The 18,887-nt window shown below is 42.0% G+C and overlaps 1 protein-coding gene across 2 annotated transcripts in view; it reads right to left on the reverse strand.

The window, feature by feature from the left end:
• Positions 1 to 201: 201 nt before the first annotated feature.
• LOC116463335 (synaptic vesicle glycoprotein 2B) overlaps positions 202 to 18,887 on the reverse strand; it is a 195,311-nt gene continuing 176,625 nt past the window's right edge. For both annotated transcript variants that reach the window (XM_032146398.2, XM_032146397.2), the window contains exons 10-13: positions 14,796 to 14,929; positions 12,430 to 12,630; positions 6,268 to 6,427; positions 202 to 3,264 (exon numbers count right to left, since the gene is read on the reverse strand). In XM_032146398.2, coding sequence (XP_032002289.1) covers positions 3,081 to 3,264; positions 6,268 to 6,427; positions 12,430 to 12,630; positions 14,796 to 14,929 — 679 coding nt within the window. In that variant the 3' untranslated portion in view covers positions 202 to 3,080. The remainder of the gene's footprint in view (positions 3,265 to 6,267; positions 6,428 to 12,429; positions 12,631 to 14,795; positions 14,930 to 18,887) is intronic.

Raw genomic sequence — 18,887 nt, forward strand, 5'->3', positions numbered from 1 at the left:
TGTCATGAGAGCATCACCTTAGGCCTTGTCGCCCACTCCTCACATTACATGTAACCTGGGCCACATCGTTTAACCTCTCAAGGTCCCCATGTTGCAAAATAAAAGTTGAAGGAAGCGATTCTCGATGTTTTCCCCAGCTGATTCAATCAATTTAGGAATACAGAAGAGACCTTAGTGCCTGAAAATAATCTCTAACCCCAGTTCTTAAGGTTTTCTTACAGTTATTTTTATTATTTAGTTTTAATGAACTAACACAAGGTAGCAGGGAACGCTGGGTTGGGGGTCATTTGTTACATGACCTCAGGATAATGTACTACAAACTTCACAGATAGGCACACCTCTTTCACTAATTATTTTTAATAAAACAAAAGATCAAAAATCAGCATCAGGAGATGACACAATACAGTTGAGACTATGGAAAGCAACTATTTCCAAGCTGGGCATCATAAAATACATCATCAGGAACTGTGAACAGATTTGCTCAACAAAGGAGAGCCTCATCCCTTTAACCCTCCACAGCTGACATTGGGAGTCTCTTGGGGTAGACCATGAAATGAAAAAGAAGTGGATGGCCAGAATGCTATATATTGTCCCCCAGTGACCTGCCACAGAGACTATTTTTAAAGACGCATTTATCTCAGCAGGAGTGACAGCATTTAAGAAGTAGCCAGGTACTCAGGCTAGACAATCCTTCATGAGAAAAGCCTGCAGAGCTTGGCTGCACCCTTTACAAGGCCTGAGTGATGGATGAGATGGGAATTGCCCTTGATTGGCTAGGTGGCTGGTTTAAAGAGCCGTAAAGATAATGCAGAAGTGAGAGCTTGGAAACCAAATGGAGTTAGCCCCCAAATTATTGCAGCCACCCCAGCACTCAAAAGTTAATCCAATTTTAAATTTACGAGATCCATCTTAACTAGAAATGCAGGCTCTAACTGTCCTGCAAATTTTTTAAGTGGTAGCTTCTCAATGAATTGTATTATCCCATTAAAGAATAATGTTTTAGATGTGGTAATCCCAGACTCACACAATTCTCTTTTATGAAACTAGCCACTGTATTCATATGGAAAGTAAATTACAGCTACATTACATCAAGCCTTTCATTATTGACACAGCATTATGTTAGCACTCCTGTAAAACACTGAGAGAAAGATAACACACAGTGGTATATATATTTGGAGGAATCAGGGTGTCCAGTCAGAGTCGATATGTCTTCTCTCCCTGTACAGGAAAAAAAGGGAGGGGTGTAAATAAAAAGGTGAGGGTTGACAGAAGGAGAGTAAACATTTTAATCATTAAAACTGATCTCAAATCGACGGTGGAAAGGTGTCATAAGATTTACCCCTACCAACCCGTTAATTGAGGAAAATTACAGAAAGATGTCCCGAAGCTATCATAGGACCTAAGCATTTCTCCAAAACTGAGAAAACACTCGATACAGCCATTATTATTCTGTTTTAAATTTTTGGAGATCTCTGACAGGGAAAATGTGGCACTTGCCCATTGAGAGCATTGCAAATCAACTCAAAGAACTAGTTCTTGCCGGCTGCTGTTCACCCGGCCTCGGCAGGTTCAAGTTCACCTCCGCTGGCAGTTGTGCATAGCTCACTGTCCCCTCCATTGTCAGACAGTTCTGATGTTGTTCCTCTTCCATGCAGTCAAGACTTCAGTCTATCGCTGACCTTCGTCAGAAAGATTTGTCCTAGGCTCCTCCCCCAACCCACACTCCTGTTTATGTTCAAAGCTGGACTTCAGTAAACAGTTCTCTTAAGCACTGAAGAAAAACATATTGGTGTCCACTACACTCCCTAACTCCCACTCCAATGGACTCTGTTTCAAAAGCCCTGGACACATAGCATAGATTTCTCATGAGACCTGACCATCCCAACAAATATGGATTGCATTTGCATTTTACCACTAGAACAAACAAAAAGTATTTACATTTGGAAGAACTATGGCTACACTTCCCCATCCCTCCCTCAGTCCCCATGTTGTTTGATTCTTGCCTACAAAGAGTACCAGAGGCCACTGAACACATCTCACATTGTTTTTGGGTGAGTGGCAAAGTAAAATGCCAGCACTGAAGATGGTGAGCTTGAGTTTCACAAGTCATCTGTGTGAGAGAGAGAAGTAACTACTCACCCCACCTGCACAGAGAAATGTGCCTGGATTAAGTGGACTGCACAATGTGAGTTTGTTAAGTGTGTCCCCCCAACAGAAAGTTAAATGGCTGTAAGAAATTGTGCTTGCATTGCATTTGATCAGACCTCATTTCCTGGGACCTCAAACACCAAGTTCTCCCAAAATATGGCTAAAATGCTGACAATATTTGTAGATACCAGTTGTGGAAATTAAACCCAAATAAAGTTATATACAAACTTAGTTTACAGAATAACTATCCCATTCAGTTTCTTTGAATAGAGCAAAACAGAAATAAATATCCTTCTTAAATGTATCACCTAATTATCGTGGAAAGCCTAGGAGACATAGGAGAAAAGTAGATCTCTATAGATGTTGCTCAAATATTTGAATTTCTAGATCAGAGTATCCTCAACGCTACTATGCCAATTTTTGAGTGGAAAATATGATAAGTGATACTTTTAAATGCAAAAATATACGTATCCTGTACTTCAAGCCCAATCTTCACATAATGACTCTAACTTCCAAGTTGATTTCTTAAGTTGCTGGGCTCCAAGGAGCTTTCTGGAGGAGCTTGGGTGTTTCTTACCCTCTAATTCCTTTTGAAATGCAAGTAAGTCCTTGCACTTGACTTAGAGAAATGCTTACTCCTCGCATAGTGTGTGCACTCACTGGAGAATCCTCTCCCTGCCTTGGACTGGGAAGACCTGAAGTTAAACACGCAGCTCTGTGATTCTAAGGGTGGCTCAGAGCACCCCCAAATCAGTCACCTGAGTTACAAACATATTGACAGGCTGAAGTGAGTCTTAAACTAGGGGTCACAAAGTCAACTTCTCCTCCCGTGTTATCCAAGGTGTCCTCTGGACTGTGATAGGCAGGAAGTGTGGATGCATTTTAGTGTCCTGGACAAGATTCTCTCGACCTTTCCTTTTCCCATAGGTTGTTCACATCAGGACCTGTTCTCGAGTCTCTGGCAGTCGAAGGGCAATCAGGCCACCCCCAACCAGAGAAGCAGCAGCCAGAAGGATGGGGACCACTTTGGTTATCCCAACAAAAGAAGCAAAGATGGTGTTTCCCAGGATGGCGCCAAATTTGCATAATCCATTGAGAATGCCGAAGGCTGTTGCTCTGTAAAAGAAGAGGAATGGAAATAATTCTGACATTCTCGACCTCATTAGATGAACAGGACTGGGCTCTTTCTTTTCCTTATTGCAGGGGGAAGATGGTGCAAGGGAATTTTTTTTCCTAAATATAAAAATAACACATTCTCATTGTAGTCAAATTTGGAAATACAGAATAATATAAAGATGCATGGATATCTAACCTCTTCACCGAGAGACAATCACCTCTATTAACATCTTGAAGTATTTTCTTCAAGTGTTTTTCTTTTTTGTTTTTTTTTTCAAAGATATCTATTTTAAAAAAATTTATAGGTATTACATGCTTACTATGGAAATCTTGAAAGGATGAAGAAGTATGCAAAGCAGAAAGCGTAAATGTTCCCCCTTTTAACACTTTCAACCCTCCTGAAGCAGAGACTGCCGGTTGCCCACAATAGCATTTCCCCAAACGTAGGACTACATTTCCCAGACTGATTTACTGCTGAGCATGACCATGTGACTTAGTTTTGGCCAATGGGATGTAAGTGCAAGTGGCAGCAGTTCCCAAGAAACTTCCGTAAGAGACGTTGCGGGTGGGCCTTTTGCTCTGTCTCCCTTCATTCTTTTCCTTCTATCCCGCTTCGTGATGGAACACAGATGGTTTCATTTTGGACCATGATGAGTCCATGCAAGGAAAAACAATGAGATAGAAAGAGGCTGCACCACCCACTCTAGACTTTTTCAGGAAAGAAAAATGCAGTGTTTAACCTTCTTACAACCACAGTTATTTGAGGTTTCTGTCAGCCACAGCAAAACCTAATCCTAGTTATGATCTTTCAATCACACTTTCCAGTGAGAACTATTACTAATCATTTATTCTTTCATGACCCCATCTGTATGCAGAGGCAATATTCCCAATACTACCTCTCCCCAACTGAAATAAAACGTTTCTTTCTCATACCACAAGTTTATTAAGAATGTGGGTATATTTTTGTACTTAAAACTCTTCTTTCATTTTTGTCTATAACTGTACCACACTGTAGCTTTATATTCACCAACCCAGTCTTTTTTGTTTGTCTTAGTATCTTTGTTTTTGTACTTTCTTGGATCTTTTAACATATGTGCTTTTTTTTTTTTCTTTTTTTTGAGACAGCGTCTCGCTCTGTCGCCCAGGCTGGAGTGCAGTGGCGCCATCTCAGCTCACTGCAAGCTCCGCCTCCCGGGTTCACGCCATTCTCCTGCCTAGCCTCCTGAGTAGCTGGGACTACAGGCCCCCCCCACCACACCCGGCTAATTTTTCATATTTTTAGTAGAGACGGGGTTTCACCATGTTAGCCAGGATGGTCTCGATCTCCTGACCTCGTGATCCGCCCGCCTCAGCCTCCCAAAGTGAGGGATTACAGGCGTGAGCCACTGCGCCCGGCCAACATATGTCCTTTTTTAAATAAACTTTTTTCAAGTTCCCAGAGGGGAAAAAAACAACTTGTTGAATTTTGAACGAATTCTTTTATGTTAGAAAAAAACTAAATAAAATTTGACATTTTTGCAAGACTGAATCTTGTTATCCAAAATTAGGTATATCTTGTCTTTTAAATATGTATATTTATATATAATAATGTATACTAATTATATGTTATTAATTATATGTACTATCATAATTATATATAAATATATGATCCATAAATATATACATTTTCTGAGACAGGGTCTGTCTCTGTCACCCAGGTTGGTGTGCAGTGTTGTGATCCTAGCTCACTGTAACCTTGAAACCCCAGGGCTCTAGCAGCTCTCCCCCTCAGCCTCCTGAGTAGCTAGGACTACAGGCACATGCCACTATGCCTGGCTAATTTTCTAATATATTTTGTAGAGATGGGGTCTCCCTGTACTGCCCAGGCTGATCTTGAACTCCTGCCTTCAAGCAATCCTTTTGCCTCGGCCTCCCAAATCACTGAGCTGGCATATATTTATCTTCTCTTATGTGTCTTTTGTTATATCTCTTAGTAAAGCTTTATGGTTTTCTTCATTTGAGTGTTTCACTTGTCAAGTTGATCCCTAATTATTTTATGATGTCTGCTGTTATTAAATGGATTTCAATTGCATCTTTAACTTTTTCGATATATTTTAAAGCCTATACATAATTTAGTTTTATTACTGACCACCTGACTGAATTGTCTTTTTGTCTATAGTAGTCTCATTAGTTAATTCTCTGAGGTTTCCTAGATGTAAAATCACATCATATTCAAATAATAATCATTTGTCAACCTGTTATTTTGTGTAAAACTTAGCAGTTCTTTGATTCAAATGAAAGAGGCTCCAAATATGACACGGTGTGCTCTTCCTTAGTTATCTATATCCCAATACCTCTGTCACCAATTTTGGAAATATTATTAAGGTTTTTGCAGAATTTCATTTTCCCACCTTCCTTACCACTTCACATTCCTTTTTGACCACAGGGCCTCTTATCTTCTCTCCTTAAAATTCACAATTCCCCCTCCACAAAGAAAAACAATTACTAAGTAATGGCCTTGACCCTATGCCTTTAAACCAGGCCTCTTCCCATACATGACTTGTGCAAAATAAAAGTAACCCCTGGGCCTCCCTGCCACATTCTCTGCAGATTCCCTGGACTTCATGCTGCCTCCCGACCTTTATTTCTCTCCTTGCCCCCACCCTGTGCTATTCCAGCCCTTCACTTTTTTGCCTTATCTCCCCTTGGAGGTCTGTTCTCTCTTGTGAATTACACGACACACATGGTTTTGCCAACTTTTCACTCTTATTTCCTTCTCCTGGACATAGTTTGCTCCCATCCTTTGCTTCTTGCCATCCTTCCCACCCTATCAAGCCCTAGCCTGCCAACTTTCAGGTCTATGCCATCCACCACGCAGGAGAAGCTCAACATAAGAGACGTTTGTTTCATGGAATAGCAGGAAGACCACGATGGCCATGCACAGCATGAGAATTAGGGAGCAGGTAGACTTCTGGCCAAAGAAGCCCAAACAAGTCCCTGAGGAAAGCCCGGGGAAGAACTGACCTCTGGTTGGTGGGATACAGCTCCACTGTGATCACATCCAGAGCATTCCAGGCTGCAATGCTTGTCCCACAGAACAGGCACTGCCAGCCGATCATCGCAGACTCGCTGTTGCCAAAAAACAGGAAGAAGCAGCAGACTGCAGAGATTAGCATGGAGCCACCTGCAGAGGGAGTTCAAGGGCAAAAAGAAACATGAGGCCTGTGTCTTGCACATGGCTGTCACTCACAGTTCTCGCCCCATCTCCCACCCTTACTGGTACACCTGAAGCCAAGGCTGCCTGAAGTACTAGGTTCATCCTCCACACAGGGAGAGCACAGCTGGAACCCTCACATGGCACCCCAGACATGGCATTAGAGCTCTCTGCGTGGGTCGGATCACCAGACTTAGGAAGGATTCTGAAGTCACGACTCTAAGGTGGTGCCCAGCTCAGAGTGACGGGACGGGGCAGATAGGGGCATTTCTTGAGAATCTATTATGTACCAGACATTGTTCCAGGTGCTTGAGCTACATCAGTATTGGCCAAAAAACAAAAACAAAAACCTCAGTTTTGATTTGAAACCAGGATGTGCAAGAGATCTGTGCCTCTTGTTCAATGTAGCAATATTCACAATAGTCAAAATGTGGAGTCAACCTAAGTGGCCATCAACAGATGAGTGGATAAAGAAAATGTGGTTTACATACACAATGGGATACTATTCAGGCATTAAAAAGAAAGGAATTCTGGCAGGCACAGTGTCTCACACCTGTAATCCCAGCACTTCGGGAGGCCAAGGTGGGTGGATCACTTGAGGTCAGGAGTTCAAGACCAGCCTGACCAACGTGGTGAAACCCTGTATCTACAAAAAATACAAAATGTAGCCAGACTCGGTGGTGCACACCTGTAATCCCAGCTACTTGGGAGGCTGAGGCACGAGAATTATTTGAAGCTGGGAGGCAGAGGTTGCAGTGAGCCGAGATGGTTCCACTGCACTCCAGCCTGGGTGACAGAGCAAGACACTGTCAAAAAAAGAAGAAAGAGAAAAGGAAGGAAGGAAGGAAGGAAGGAAGGCAGGCAGGCAGGAAGGAGGGAGAAAGAGAGAGAGAGAGAGAGAGGAAGGAAGGAAAAGAAAAGAAATGAAAAGAAAAGAAAGGAATTCTGCCTTCTATGACAACATGGATGAACCTGGAAGGCAGGATGCTAGATACAGTCCATGGGGTAAACCAGGCACAGAAACATCTGCATCATCTCACTTTTCGAGATCTACTACACAGCATGGTGACTACAGTTACTAACAATGTATTGTATATTTCAAAATTGCTAAGAGAGTAAATTTCAAATATTCTCACCACAAAACAGACACATGTGTGGTGATGGATATGCTAATTAGCTTGACTTAATCATTCCACATCGTATACATGCATCAAAACATCACACTGTAGCCCATCAAAATACACAATTATAGTTTATCCATTAAAAATAAAAAAATAATTTTTTAAAACAATCCATTCTCATGGAGCTTATAACCTGGTGAGAACACACCTGTACACGGGCTATTGAAGGGAAACCTGAAGAAAGGTGGTGCTATTTCCCATTTACCCAAATCCCCACCCCAGAGATCTGACCTGCCCTTCTCAGCCCTGCGCTATATTCTGTACTCTGTACATGTGCTCTGTACATACCCTCTACACGCTAACCCCATGGACTTATCAGTTGGGAAGGGAAAGGGGCTGGAGTACCTCTCCCCAACTCCTCCCCTGGGGTAGAAGGCCTTTTCTGGCAATGGCTGCATCCCTCCAAGACCCCAGTTCCTCCCAGGTAGCTCTTGCTCCATGGCTCCAGCCCCCATGGAGCTCTGTGAGTGCAATTTTCCCTCCTTGTCCTCACAGCCATAGAGGTGGTGACTGCTTCTCACTTTTGCTAGTGTCTGGGTGCCTCACCTGCCTTATTTGTTTCCATAACCCTGTCCACACCTCTAAAAGCCCTATGAGTAAAGTTTCCTCACTAGAACTATCTGAGGTGAATCCTTTTTCCCCTCCAGGCATCTAAGTATGCAGTCCATGAGGTTAGCCTCGTGGGGCTCCCAGCAGGGCGGAGAAGTGCAGCTCAGATCTCTGGGGTGGGGATGGGAGTGAACAGAAAATGAGCAGCACAGCCCTTATAGAGCTGCTAGGAGATCCCATCCAAAGAAGACTGTCAAATGCTGCCCAATTCCAGTAAGTTCAGCCTAGAGGACCTTGGGATGCAAGCTCCAAGTCCAAGGTGGATGCAGAACATGGCAAAACAGGTTGCAGACTAGGAAAGTGACTGGCGATGAGCTGGAAATAGGATGAGAAGAAAGGTGGGAAGGAAGCAGGTCTCAACCAACCAACCAGGACAAAGGGCACGTGTGCCCCACCAGGCACCAGGACCCTGCGGGAGGAAGGTATTCCAGTTGTCAAGAAGCCAGAGGCTGACCTAGCCTCAATAAGAAACACCTCCCCAGGGATGGTCCTCGGCCCAGAGTGTCACCCTCAGACCTGGGGCTGCAAGACTAGTGCCAATCCTTGCTGATGAACTAGGAAATGATAACTGTCCAACTGGATTCTGCTCACTCTGGGAAGTGGTAGGGCTGTGAGCAGGTGTCTGGTAACCTTTTTCCAAAAGCTAGCAGAGAACTAGAACAGGGGCAACTGGCATCTACAGGACCCCAAGTGCTCTGTGGACAATACCCTCTACATGCATGCATCCCTCAGAGGGGCCAGCCACAGGGCTTGGCTTACAGTAAATGCTGGCAAACACTTGATAACCACAAAACATGATCATCTGACAAATCAGCTAATAGTCAGGGAGGACTTCCCTGATCCTTCATCTTGTTAGATGTTCCTGCTGTAAGTCCCCAGGGCCCAGTGTACTTCCACTCCCACAATTCTTATTCCTCTGGTAATTGGGAGGCCTGGGTGCAAATGCCAGCTTGTTTACTACTTGTGTGACCGTGAGTGAGTTGCTTCACCTTTCTGTGAGCTGTCTCACTGTCCCCATCTCTCAAATGTTGATTAAAATAGTGCCTACCTCCTATTCACAATAGCAAAGACTTGGAACCAACCCAAATGTCCAACAATGATAGACTGGATTAAGAAAATGTGGCACATATACACCATGGAATACTATGCAGCCATAAAAAATGATGAGTTCATGTCCTTTGTGGGGACATGGATGAAACAGGAAATCATCATTCTCAGCAAACTATCGCAAGGACAAAAAAACAAACACTGCATGTTCTCACTCATAGGTGGGAACTGAACAATGAGAACACATGGACACAGGAAGGGGAACATCACACTCCAGGGACTGTTGTGGGGTGGGGGGAGGGGGGAGGGATAGCATTAGGAGATATATCTGATGTTAAATGACGAGTTAATGGATGCAGGAAATCAACATAGCACATGGATACGTATGTAACAAACCTGCACATTGTGCACGTGTACCCTAAAACCTAAAGTATAATAATAATAATTAAAATTTAAATTTAAAAAAGGAGATATACCTAATGCTAAATGACGAGTTAATGGGTGCAGTACAACAACATGGCACATGTATACATATGTAACAAACCTGCACATTGTGCACATGTACCCTAAAACTTAAAGTATAATAATAATAAAAAAATAAAATAAAATAAAAAATTTTAATAAATTTTAAAAAAATGAAATAAAATAAAATAAAATAAAATAGGGCCTACCTCATAGGGTTATTGTGAGGGTTCAATGTGTTAATATTGAACACATGTTCAATATTCATCATATTCAATAACAATAAGCATGTCATAGTGCTTAGGTAAATGAAATTTCTAGTTGAAGTCTGCCTCTCCCAATAGATCATTTGCGCCTTAAGCACAGGGATATTGTCTGTCTCAATTACTGTTGCATTCCCATTGCCTCCCACACAGCCTTGAGAGAATAACTACTGCATAAATAAATGTTATTGAATGAATAAATGAGTGTGTAACAGCCTAATCAGGAAAACTTCCACTCCGCTGATAACAAGAAACGACTTGCACACTACAAAAAGCCCAGCAGATTAAGCAGAACAAAAATGTGCTTGCAGATTTTCTAGCGGGGTTGGTCTGAGAGCTGGGGATAGGGCGATTTCAAAGTGGTTCTGCCACATCCCGTATCCTAGTGAAATAGGTATTAATTGAGCACCTTGTCTTTACCATGCACTTGCCAGTGTCACAGTCGACCCACTGCATGTAGGCCTTTTACTAAAGACTGAAGGGTAGAGAGACAAAGAAGGTCCTGTCTGAGCTCTTAACAAACTTGCCTCTAGCTCAGAAACAGAACAGAGGCATTCACAAGAGAGTAGGCTATAAAGAATGATTAAATATTAGTTCTAGATCTCTCATTCGAGAGCATGCCTTTATTTAGCATTATAGGAATTGTTTTGATCTGGGATGTATTCATGATGATAAGAAGGGCTTCAGTGGTGAGGGAAAGGATGTCTGTTGTCTCACCGTCCCGCCTGCCCCTGTGCCCAGCGACCCCACCCCCACTTCCGTGAGGCAGCATGTGGCAGGTCCTTAGGTGGTGGACCGTTCTCGTCGACATGGGCACCCACCCCGTCCTTATAACCCTGCCTCCTCCAGAACTTCCTCAGCTTCTTCATGAACAGACCAGAGACTCCACTGGTAAACTCTGGGATTCATAAGGCTGGTGACAAATGGCAGAAGTGTCACATGTCTGCTCTCACACCCCTTATCTCATTGAGGCAAACGGAGGTATTATTTTAACAATGGAAATGGAAGCTCAAAGAAGTAAAGGAACTTGGGTTAACACATAAAGCTAATCTTGGCAGAGATGGAGCCACCTGACTCCTAGCCAAAGTTTTTTTAAGATGCCAACCTGTAGTGTCTTCTGCTGAAAGCTTGGTGTTTGGAGCTAACCTAGGAAAGAGACCATCTTCATCTGTTCTGGTCAGTTCAGCAGCATTGCTGAGTGTCAACTCTACTGCAGGCACAGCGCTGGACACAGGGGTTACGGAAACGAGTAAGCCATTGTCCCTTCCCCACTAGGGCCTCAGGACTAACCAGGCACTGCCTCTAACAGAGGAGAGCATGAAGTCTGCCATGTCTAAGAGATGACTCCACCCTCACCACAAGATTAAAAAGCTGAAGTCACAGGCACTTCTCACGCTCACCACGCTGAATATGCATGCTACTATTTATAATAGTGATATTCAGTATGAGCCAAATGCTAGGAAAAGAATTCCTTCCCATGAAGACCTGATCAATTTTCTCTTCTCCAACAAAATGACTTTATGATTTATTGTGTTTCCTTTTGCACGTTGCTGCTAGGAAGCTTCGTATTAACTTTCCTAATCAACGACATCCCTAAGGCAGGTCCCTAATGGCATGTTTATTAATAATGTATTGTCCACTTCCCCTCCCCTGGCCTTGACTCATATTCTAATGTACATTTTCCCTGGTCCTCAATGTGTACATTTTGCTTCTTGTTTACCATTCATGGCATGTGTTTCTGTAATAAATTGCTGCAAGTCCCGATGGAATGAGGCAAGGCATACATGAATATAGCTACCATTTTTGAGAACCTACAATGTGCCAAGTGTTACAGGTACCTTATGTTCAATTCTCACAAAACCCTACGAGCTAGATGTGGAAATTGTTCTCTTATAAATAAGGAAACTGAGACCCAGAGAAGTAAAGGAACACATTCAAGGTCAAACAGCCTTTCAGTGATAGGATTTCAACATGGCGCTGTCCAACTCCAAAGCCTAAAGTGGTATTGCTATTAAATAATAAAAGTAATACAATTTATCTTCAAACATCAAACCATCACCCAGCAGCATTTTATATATTTTTCTGACAATAATCTGATGAAGAGGCAGGGTGGATATTATTACTACCCTTATTGAAGTGCTAATAGATTAAATGACTGTCACAGAATTTCTCTGTCAGGAAATGAACAAAAATCCCTCACCTAGACCAAAGATTCTTGACTATTTCCCAGGAGCCCTGGAGTTTTCTATAGGCATGCATCCTTGGCTCTATAGCCCCGGGTGCAATCTTACTTGTTGGGTTTATTGTGCAAGAATTATTTAACAAAAGGGAAAATTTCCCTGTTTTAATACACTTGAAAGTCACTACCCCAGCGCATTGGAACCCAGGAGTGACCCTGCTGACAACTCACCAATCATCTTGAGCCTTCCAATTCTATCCATGAGCAGGGCAGAAATGATGTTCCCAGGTAAGACAGACAGGCTGCCCAGGAAGCTGACGAGGTAAATCAGGAAGTCATTGTCTTGCTCCAAGTCCATGTGGCAGCCCTCCTTCTGCTCCAGGAAGGTGGAGTTGATAAACCGACAGTTGATGAACTTATGCTCGTAGAGGTCTGGGGAGAGAAGGAAACCTTCGGTTCATGTAAGTGGAAGGGAGCTGGAGAGAGAAAGGCAGAGGCAGGGATGAAGTCTGCCCCCTCCTGTAGGCAGGCTGTGCCAGCCTTTGCCAGTCAGACAGCCTCAAAGTCAAGGTAATATGTGGCCATGTCATCAAGGTATGGATGAATAGAGAAACTTCCAAAAATGTAATGATCTGTTCAAGTTCCTAAAAGCAAGGGGAAATTAAACTAACATTGAGAGACTTAAAAATGCATCCTCTCAGCCAGGTGTAGTGGCTCACATCTGTAATCCCAGCATTTTAGGAGGCCAAGGTAGGAGGGTGACTTGAGCTGAGGAGTTCAGGACTAGCCTGGGCAACATAGTGAGACCTTATCTCTACCAAAAAAAAATAATAATTTTTTTTTTTAAATTAGCTAGGTGGAGTGATGTGTGACTGTAGTCCCAGCTACTCTGGCACCTGAGGCAGGAGGGATCACTTGAGCCCAGGAGGTCAAGACTACACTGAGCCATGGTCACACCACTGCATGCACTCCAGCCTGGGCAAAAGAAGGAGATCTTGTCTTTAAAAAACAAAAAAATCATCTCTCCAGCGGGATAACTGTCCTGTTCGTACCCATCAGGCGACACTGAGACACCGAGGGCCACGGCAGCTAGGCCTCTCCTTGGAGGCCACCTGGCATAGGGGAGCAGAACACAAGAGAGTTGGTTCCAGATGGAGCCGATCACTCCAGAGCCCATGCTGTAGTCTGTGCCAAAACCCAAACATTCTTACAAAATAAAAGCCATTTGCATTGGAACCAGTTTGCAAGTCTTCTGACACCTTCTAAGATCAGCTGTTCTGACAGAAAAAGTACCAAACAGGCTCCCGAGAAACCTGCGTTTGGGGAGCTGGCCCTGCTGTTGACCCTCTTTAACCTCCCTGAGGCTCTACCTACCAAATCTACAAAATTGGAAGAGTACACCTGATCATCTCCACTGCTTCTCCCAGCTCTGACATTTCCTGACTACACGTGTTTGCAAGAATCTCCGTGGTAAGAGTATTCAAATGAGGAGGCATCATTCAAACTTGAAATCATAAAACGATATGCCAGTTTTTAATGACACTTATTAAATTTCTGGAACTCATTATTGTTTCAAGATCAGTCTAAAAGGAAATTCAGGAAGGTTAGTGCCAGAATGAATTATTAAGAGACTCCAGATTATATAGAGACCAGATATTGAAGCTCTTGAGGCTGACATCACAGAGGAAAAAGATGTTCTTATATAAACTATCCCTTGCTGCTGATGCCAAGAATAAAGCATAGATCTGGACATAATGCAAGTAGTTCCGTGGAAAGTTTGCAGGCTTCAGAGCCAAAAATTGAGGAATGAATCCAAACTCCCTCCACTTGCTAACCATGGCCTTGAGCAAGTTGCTTCAGTCTTGATTTCCTTAACTCAGTTTCGTTAGCTATAAGAGACGGATCAAAAAAAAAAAATAGTACATTTCTCCATTGAGACAATTTAGGTATAGCCCCCTAAAGAAGCTCAGTTGGTTTCCTTATACCCCAACTTTACTTGGTATGTTATTAATTTATGATGAGGGTAGTAAAAGTAACAAGAAGTGGTGAAGTGGTAGAATTTTGGGACTTTTTAAATCACAGAAATCTGAAATAGTATGATTTTAAAATAGTCTTTGTATTTCACTTTATGCAAAAAATGTGAACAGATGTAATTTTCCCTTTCCATTTATTATTGTGAGAACATGAGTCTTGCATTTTGCAAGTTTCAAATTGTGCAAGGTCTTCAAGAATGCATTCCGTGCATAAAATGCAGCCCTCCTGGAATGCTAGTTGTTATTCGTGTCATCCTTTGTTCATACCAAAGATCCTTCGTGTATAGCATCAGTCTCACTGAGATGAGGACATTTGGCTAGAACTTTTGTTTCCATTTCATTTGTGATAAAACTGAGATACAGATACATTAAATGCCTTAGCAAAGGCTGTGCACCTAATTTGTGCCATGCCTGGGGCTAAAATCCATTTCCCCACCAAGGCTTCGCATTTGTATCTGTGAATACTTTCCTACTCCCGAAGTTTATGCCTGACCATTTTTATTCTTGGACAATACTAGTTGTCCCTTGTTACAGTCTATTCAGTCTGTCAATGTTCTTACCTACCTGTGTTGTAAAAGATGGTTGATTCAATGGTACAATTTTTGAAGTAGGTATCTGTTGATGTTACATCTTCAAAATAGCACTCGTCAAAGAATGTGTCCTCAAAGAGTACATGTTTAAAGTACATTCTTGTGAACCTATGGGAAGAGGTTGACCCTTGAGTGATTCATCTGAGAAAAAAAGAGACTTAAGACCAAAATGAAAAACACAGCAAGGCAGAAAAAGGAGATCTGCAAGCAAAAGGTGCCAGAGCATTATTTTCAACCCAGACTACTTCCCCACGTCTCAGCTGTTTGTTTATTAGTAGGGAAGGGCTTCAGGACCTGGAAGCCAGTGTCTAGCAGAGGTGCATACGGAGTGCTATGCACCAACCTGTTGGTTTTTAAAGGCAGCCCCACAGACCTTCTGAGTCAGAATCACAAAAATGTGAAATAGTGTGAAATTTAAATATTAATCACATCTCGCTTTCTGAGACATTTTTAAAACATGCAGGTCCCTGGACTGATCCTAGAAGTTTTGGAAGCCATAGAATTGTGAAGATCCGAGAATCTTCATTTTTTAAAAAATTGTCCCAACAAAGATGTGGGGAAATAGGCCTTTCATTCATACTATTGGTAGAATATAATCCATGCAGCCTCTTTGGGGAGCAATTTTGCAAAATTTGAAATGCACGTTCTCTTTGACCTAGGAATACCACCTCTAGGAATTTATCCTACCCATACTTGCCCACGTATGCAAAGAGATACATTCACTGATCTTCATTGCAACACTGCTCATAACAACAACGGATTACTACATACATGCATATGTAACAGATGCCATATAATGGAATACCATGTAGCCATCATAGTAAATGAGGTAGATCTATATGTGTTAAAATGGAATAATCTTTTAGATATATTGTTAAGTGAAAAAATCAAGATGCAACATAGATTTTATAACACAGGCTCATTCAGGTAAGAAAGGGTATGGATACATATGCTTCCAAATATATCTGGAAAGCTACACAAGAAACTGATAGAAATGGTTGTTTCCAGGGAGGTACAATGGAAGTGAGGAATAATACACTTAATTTTCACTTTATGTCAAGGGTAGGTATTATTTGTTCACTTTTTTTTTAACTCAGTTAAAAAGAGAGTAAGGCACCTAGACGATTATGAGGTGCAGCCACATGTGGGAGTCACTGCACCTCTCCAACTCCTGCATATTTAATAGGAAAGAACAATGCAACATTTAAAAATATATCTCACATACATTACCATCTTCCTCTGTTGGCTATATTTAACAAGCTTGGGGCCGAGCACGGTGGCTCAACACTTGTAATCCCAGCACTTTGAGAGGCCGAGGCGGGCGGATCACGAGGTCAGGAGATTGAGACCACGGTGAAACCCCGTCTCTACTAAAAATACAAAAAAATTAGCCGGGAGTGGTGGCGGGCACCTGTAGTCCCAGCTACTCGGAGAAGCTGAGGCAGGAGAATGGCATGAACCCGGGAGGCGGAGCTTGCAGTGAGCCGAGACTGCGCCACTGCACTCCAGCCTGGGCGACAGAGCAAGACTCCATCTCAAAAAAAAAAAAAAAAAAAGCTTGGTCAAACTTTTAGGCTGGAAGCCTTTAAATGTCTTCATTTGCAAATAATTACAATGCATTCTTTCATTCATCTATTCATTCACTTACATATTTAGCCTTCTGCAAACACTGAGCATGGTACTAGGTGCTATGAGTATAGAGAGGAAAGACATGGTCCCTGCTCTCCAGTCTAACTGGAAAAAAGTGCAAGCAAATAGGCAACTACAATACAGTGGAAATCGCCATGACAGAGATAGCACAGGGTGCTGATGGCCATTGTTCCTTTTCAAAAGGGCCACCAAATAATTCACTCCATGACCACCTACAATGACCAGTGACCCTTATCCTTCATGCTCTATCGTGTCCTGCTCAGAACCCTAACCTAGAGCTGCCAATCATTAGCTTCTGCTAAAAGACCCCACACAAGAAGTCCTGGGCAAGTGTTCACCAAAAGCAGGACCCCAGGCCAACTGCATCAGAATAAACTTGAGGTTATTATTAAAGATGTCATTTCCTAAATTCCAGCCTACACCTCTTGAACCAGAATCGCCAATGGCAGAGACCAGATCATTATACTTAAAGAAATTTGAGAATCATTGGTCTAGAAAACCAAACTATTTTGAGAAATTTTTCTCAGGGTCAAATTTGCTACAGACTTACAGGGGCCTCCAAAAGCTATCACTAAATTCTTCAGGTTTCCATGGGAAAACTAATTGGTGAGTCTTTTGTTACAAGAAGATGCCTCTGATGTCAAAATATATAAACTAGACATGTTTACTTATGAGAGCTATTCCTGGAGACTGTTGCAGGCCTTTGCATTTCTTAATATATCCTTCTCTTTAATATAGTAATAGGCTGCTGATGTAGCCTTGGGTGATATTTTAATATTCTTCCCAGGGTGGCTGAGAAGGCAGAGCCATAAATCATAAATGGGTCTGACGCAGGCAGCCCTTAAAATGTCTCTCCAAGTGAGTTACAAAAAGCCAGAGTTATAAGGGAAGAGATAAAAGGAGAAAGGGCCAACACATATTTTATGACTCTTTACATAAATCATCTCCTCCGATCTCCAGCCTATATACCGAACTGGCCTACCCAAGATTCTTGATTCAGGAGAATTCAAAAGATGAAAGAAATGTTAGCAACAGTACTTTGTAAGCTCTTCCTTTAAGGCAACAGAAGCCATTGGCAATCCAAGGTCCATGACAAAATTGTCATTACATACACTTTGTTTCAGTTGCCTTCAGGCCCAATGGTTAGTCCAGCAAGTGATTAAGCTACACCAAAGTCACATTCAACATGTGTTAGGCTTGAGGGCATCACCCTAAAGAAATTCAGTCTAATTAAAGAGATAAACAAGAAAACCAGCCATTAAAATTTAGTGTGATGATTATCAAGATAGCGGTATGCTATAAAACCACTTCTGAGGGGACACTTGTGATCCAGTTGGGTAAAGTATGAGGTGACTTACCCTGAAGGAACAGTGAAAGCTCTCTAAGCAAAGATAAGGACATGTATTCCAGACAGAGGGAAAAGCATGTTCAGACACAGATACATGTCATATATACTCTTCAATTACCTTTTTTGAAAGCAGAGAATTCTCTTTCATATAAATTACATCGTCATTTAAGGAGAAAATAAATAAAGGCTATGGCTTCCCAAAGTTCCTACACATAAATATTTTAATAAGCTCTCTAGCCACCATGAAATGAAATAGAGTTCTTAAGAACAGGAACCCCAGCCTCTCACATATTATCTGAGATCAGGTCCTAATCTGAGGTAAATCAAAAGACAAATAAGAGGATCACTTTAGAAAATATGTACTTGGGCCTGATTTGCTTAAAGAAAAGAGGAAACAAATTCTTGCCTGAATACTCTGTGTAACTTCTTACATTCTCCAGGTGTAGGGGTCAGGCCTTCACCCAAACTGTGATGCCACCCTCCAAAAAATGAAGAGTCTAACATTCAGAACTTAACCACCAGGAGCCCTCAAACAATTTTCTTCTCCTCTCGAAGTCTGCATTTTAAAAAATCTATAAAATAGGGGTGTTGAGAAGATGGCTCTTTTTGCAGCTCTAGCATGGTTCCATAAACAAGGAGTACTTTTACTGTGTGTAGCCCCCAAGAAAGAAATAAAAGAGTGGACTTAGGAGGTGGCCATCTTACTTCCTCAAATATTGAAATATTATTGCGTGAAGAATCAGAAAATGTTCATGATGGGAAATCCTGGTGCCAAAGTCAATCAAATAGTGTAAGGACATACATTCTTGTGCCTCAGCGAGTCTGGAAGTAAAATCCAACTTCCCCTCTCTTTCTTTTCTTACACTCAAAGATACCTGAGTGGTGAAATCACGATACCTCATTCTGTCTCCTTTACAAAGATCCTGGCGCATTTACTGCCTTTAGGAACAATAACTGAAGCATAGAACATAGAACAAAAAGGGAAATAATAAAGATAAAAACATTAAATTAGCAAGAGAAAAATAGTAGAACAAATTCATATATAAATATAGTTAGAAACATCCTAAG

Source organism: Hylobates moloch, unplaced genomic scaffold (assembly GCF_009828535.3).
Source record: "Hylobates moloch isolate HMO894 unplaced genomic scaffold, HMol_V3 SCAFFOLD_33, whole genome shotgun sequence".
Classification (NCBI taxonomy): domain Eukaryota; kingdom Metazoa; phylum Chordata; class Mammalia; order Primates; family Hylobatidae; genus Hylobates; species Hylobates moloch.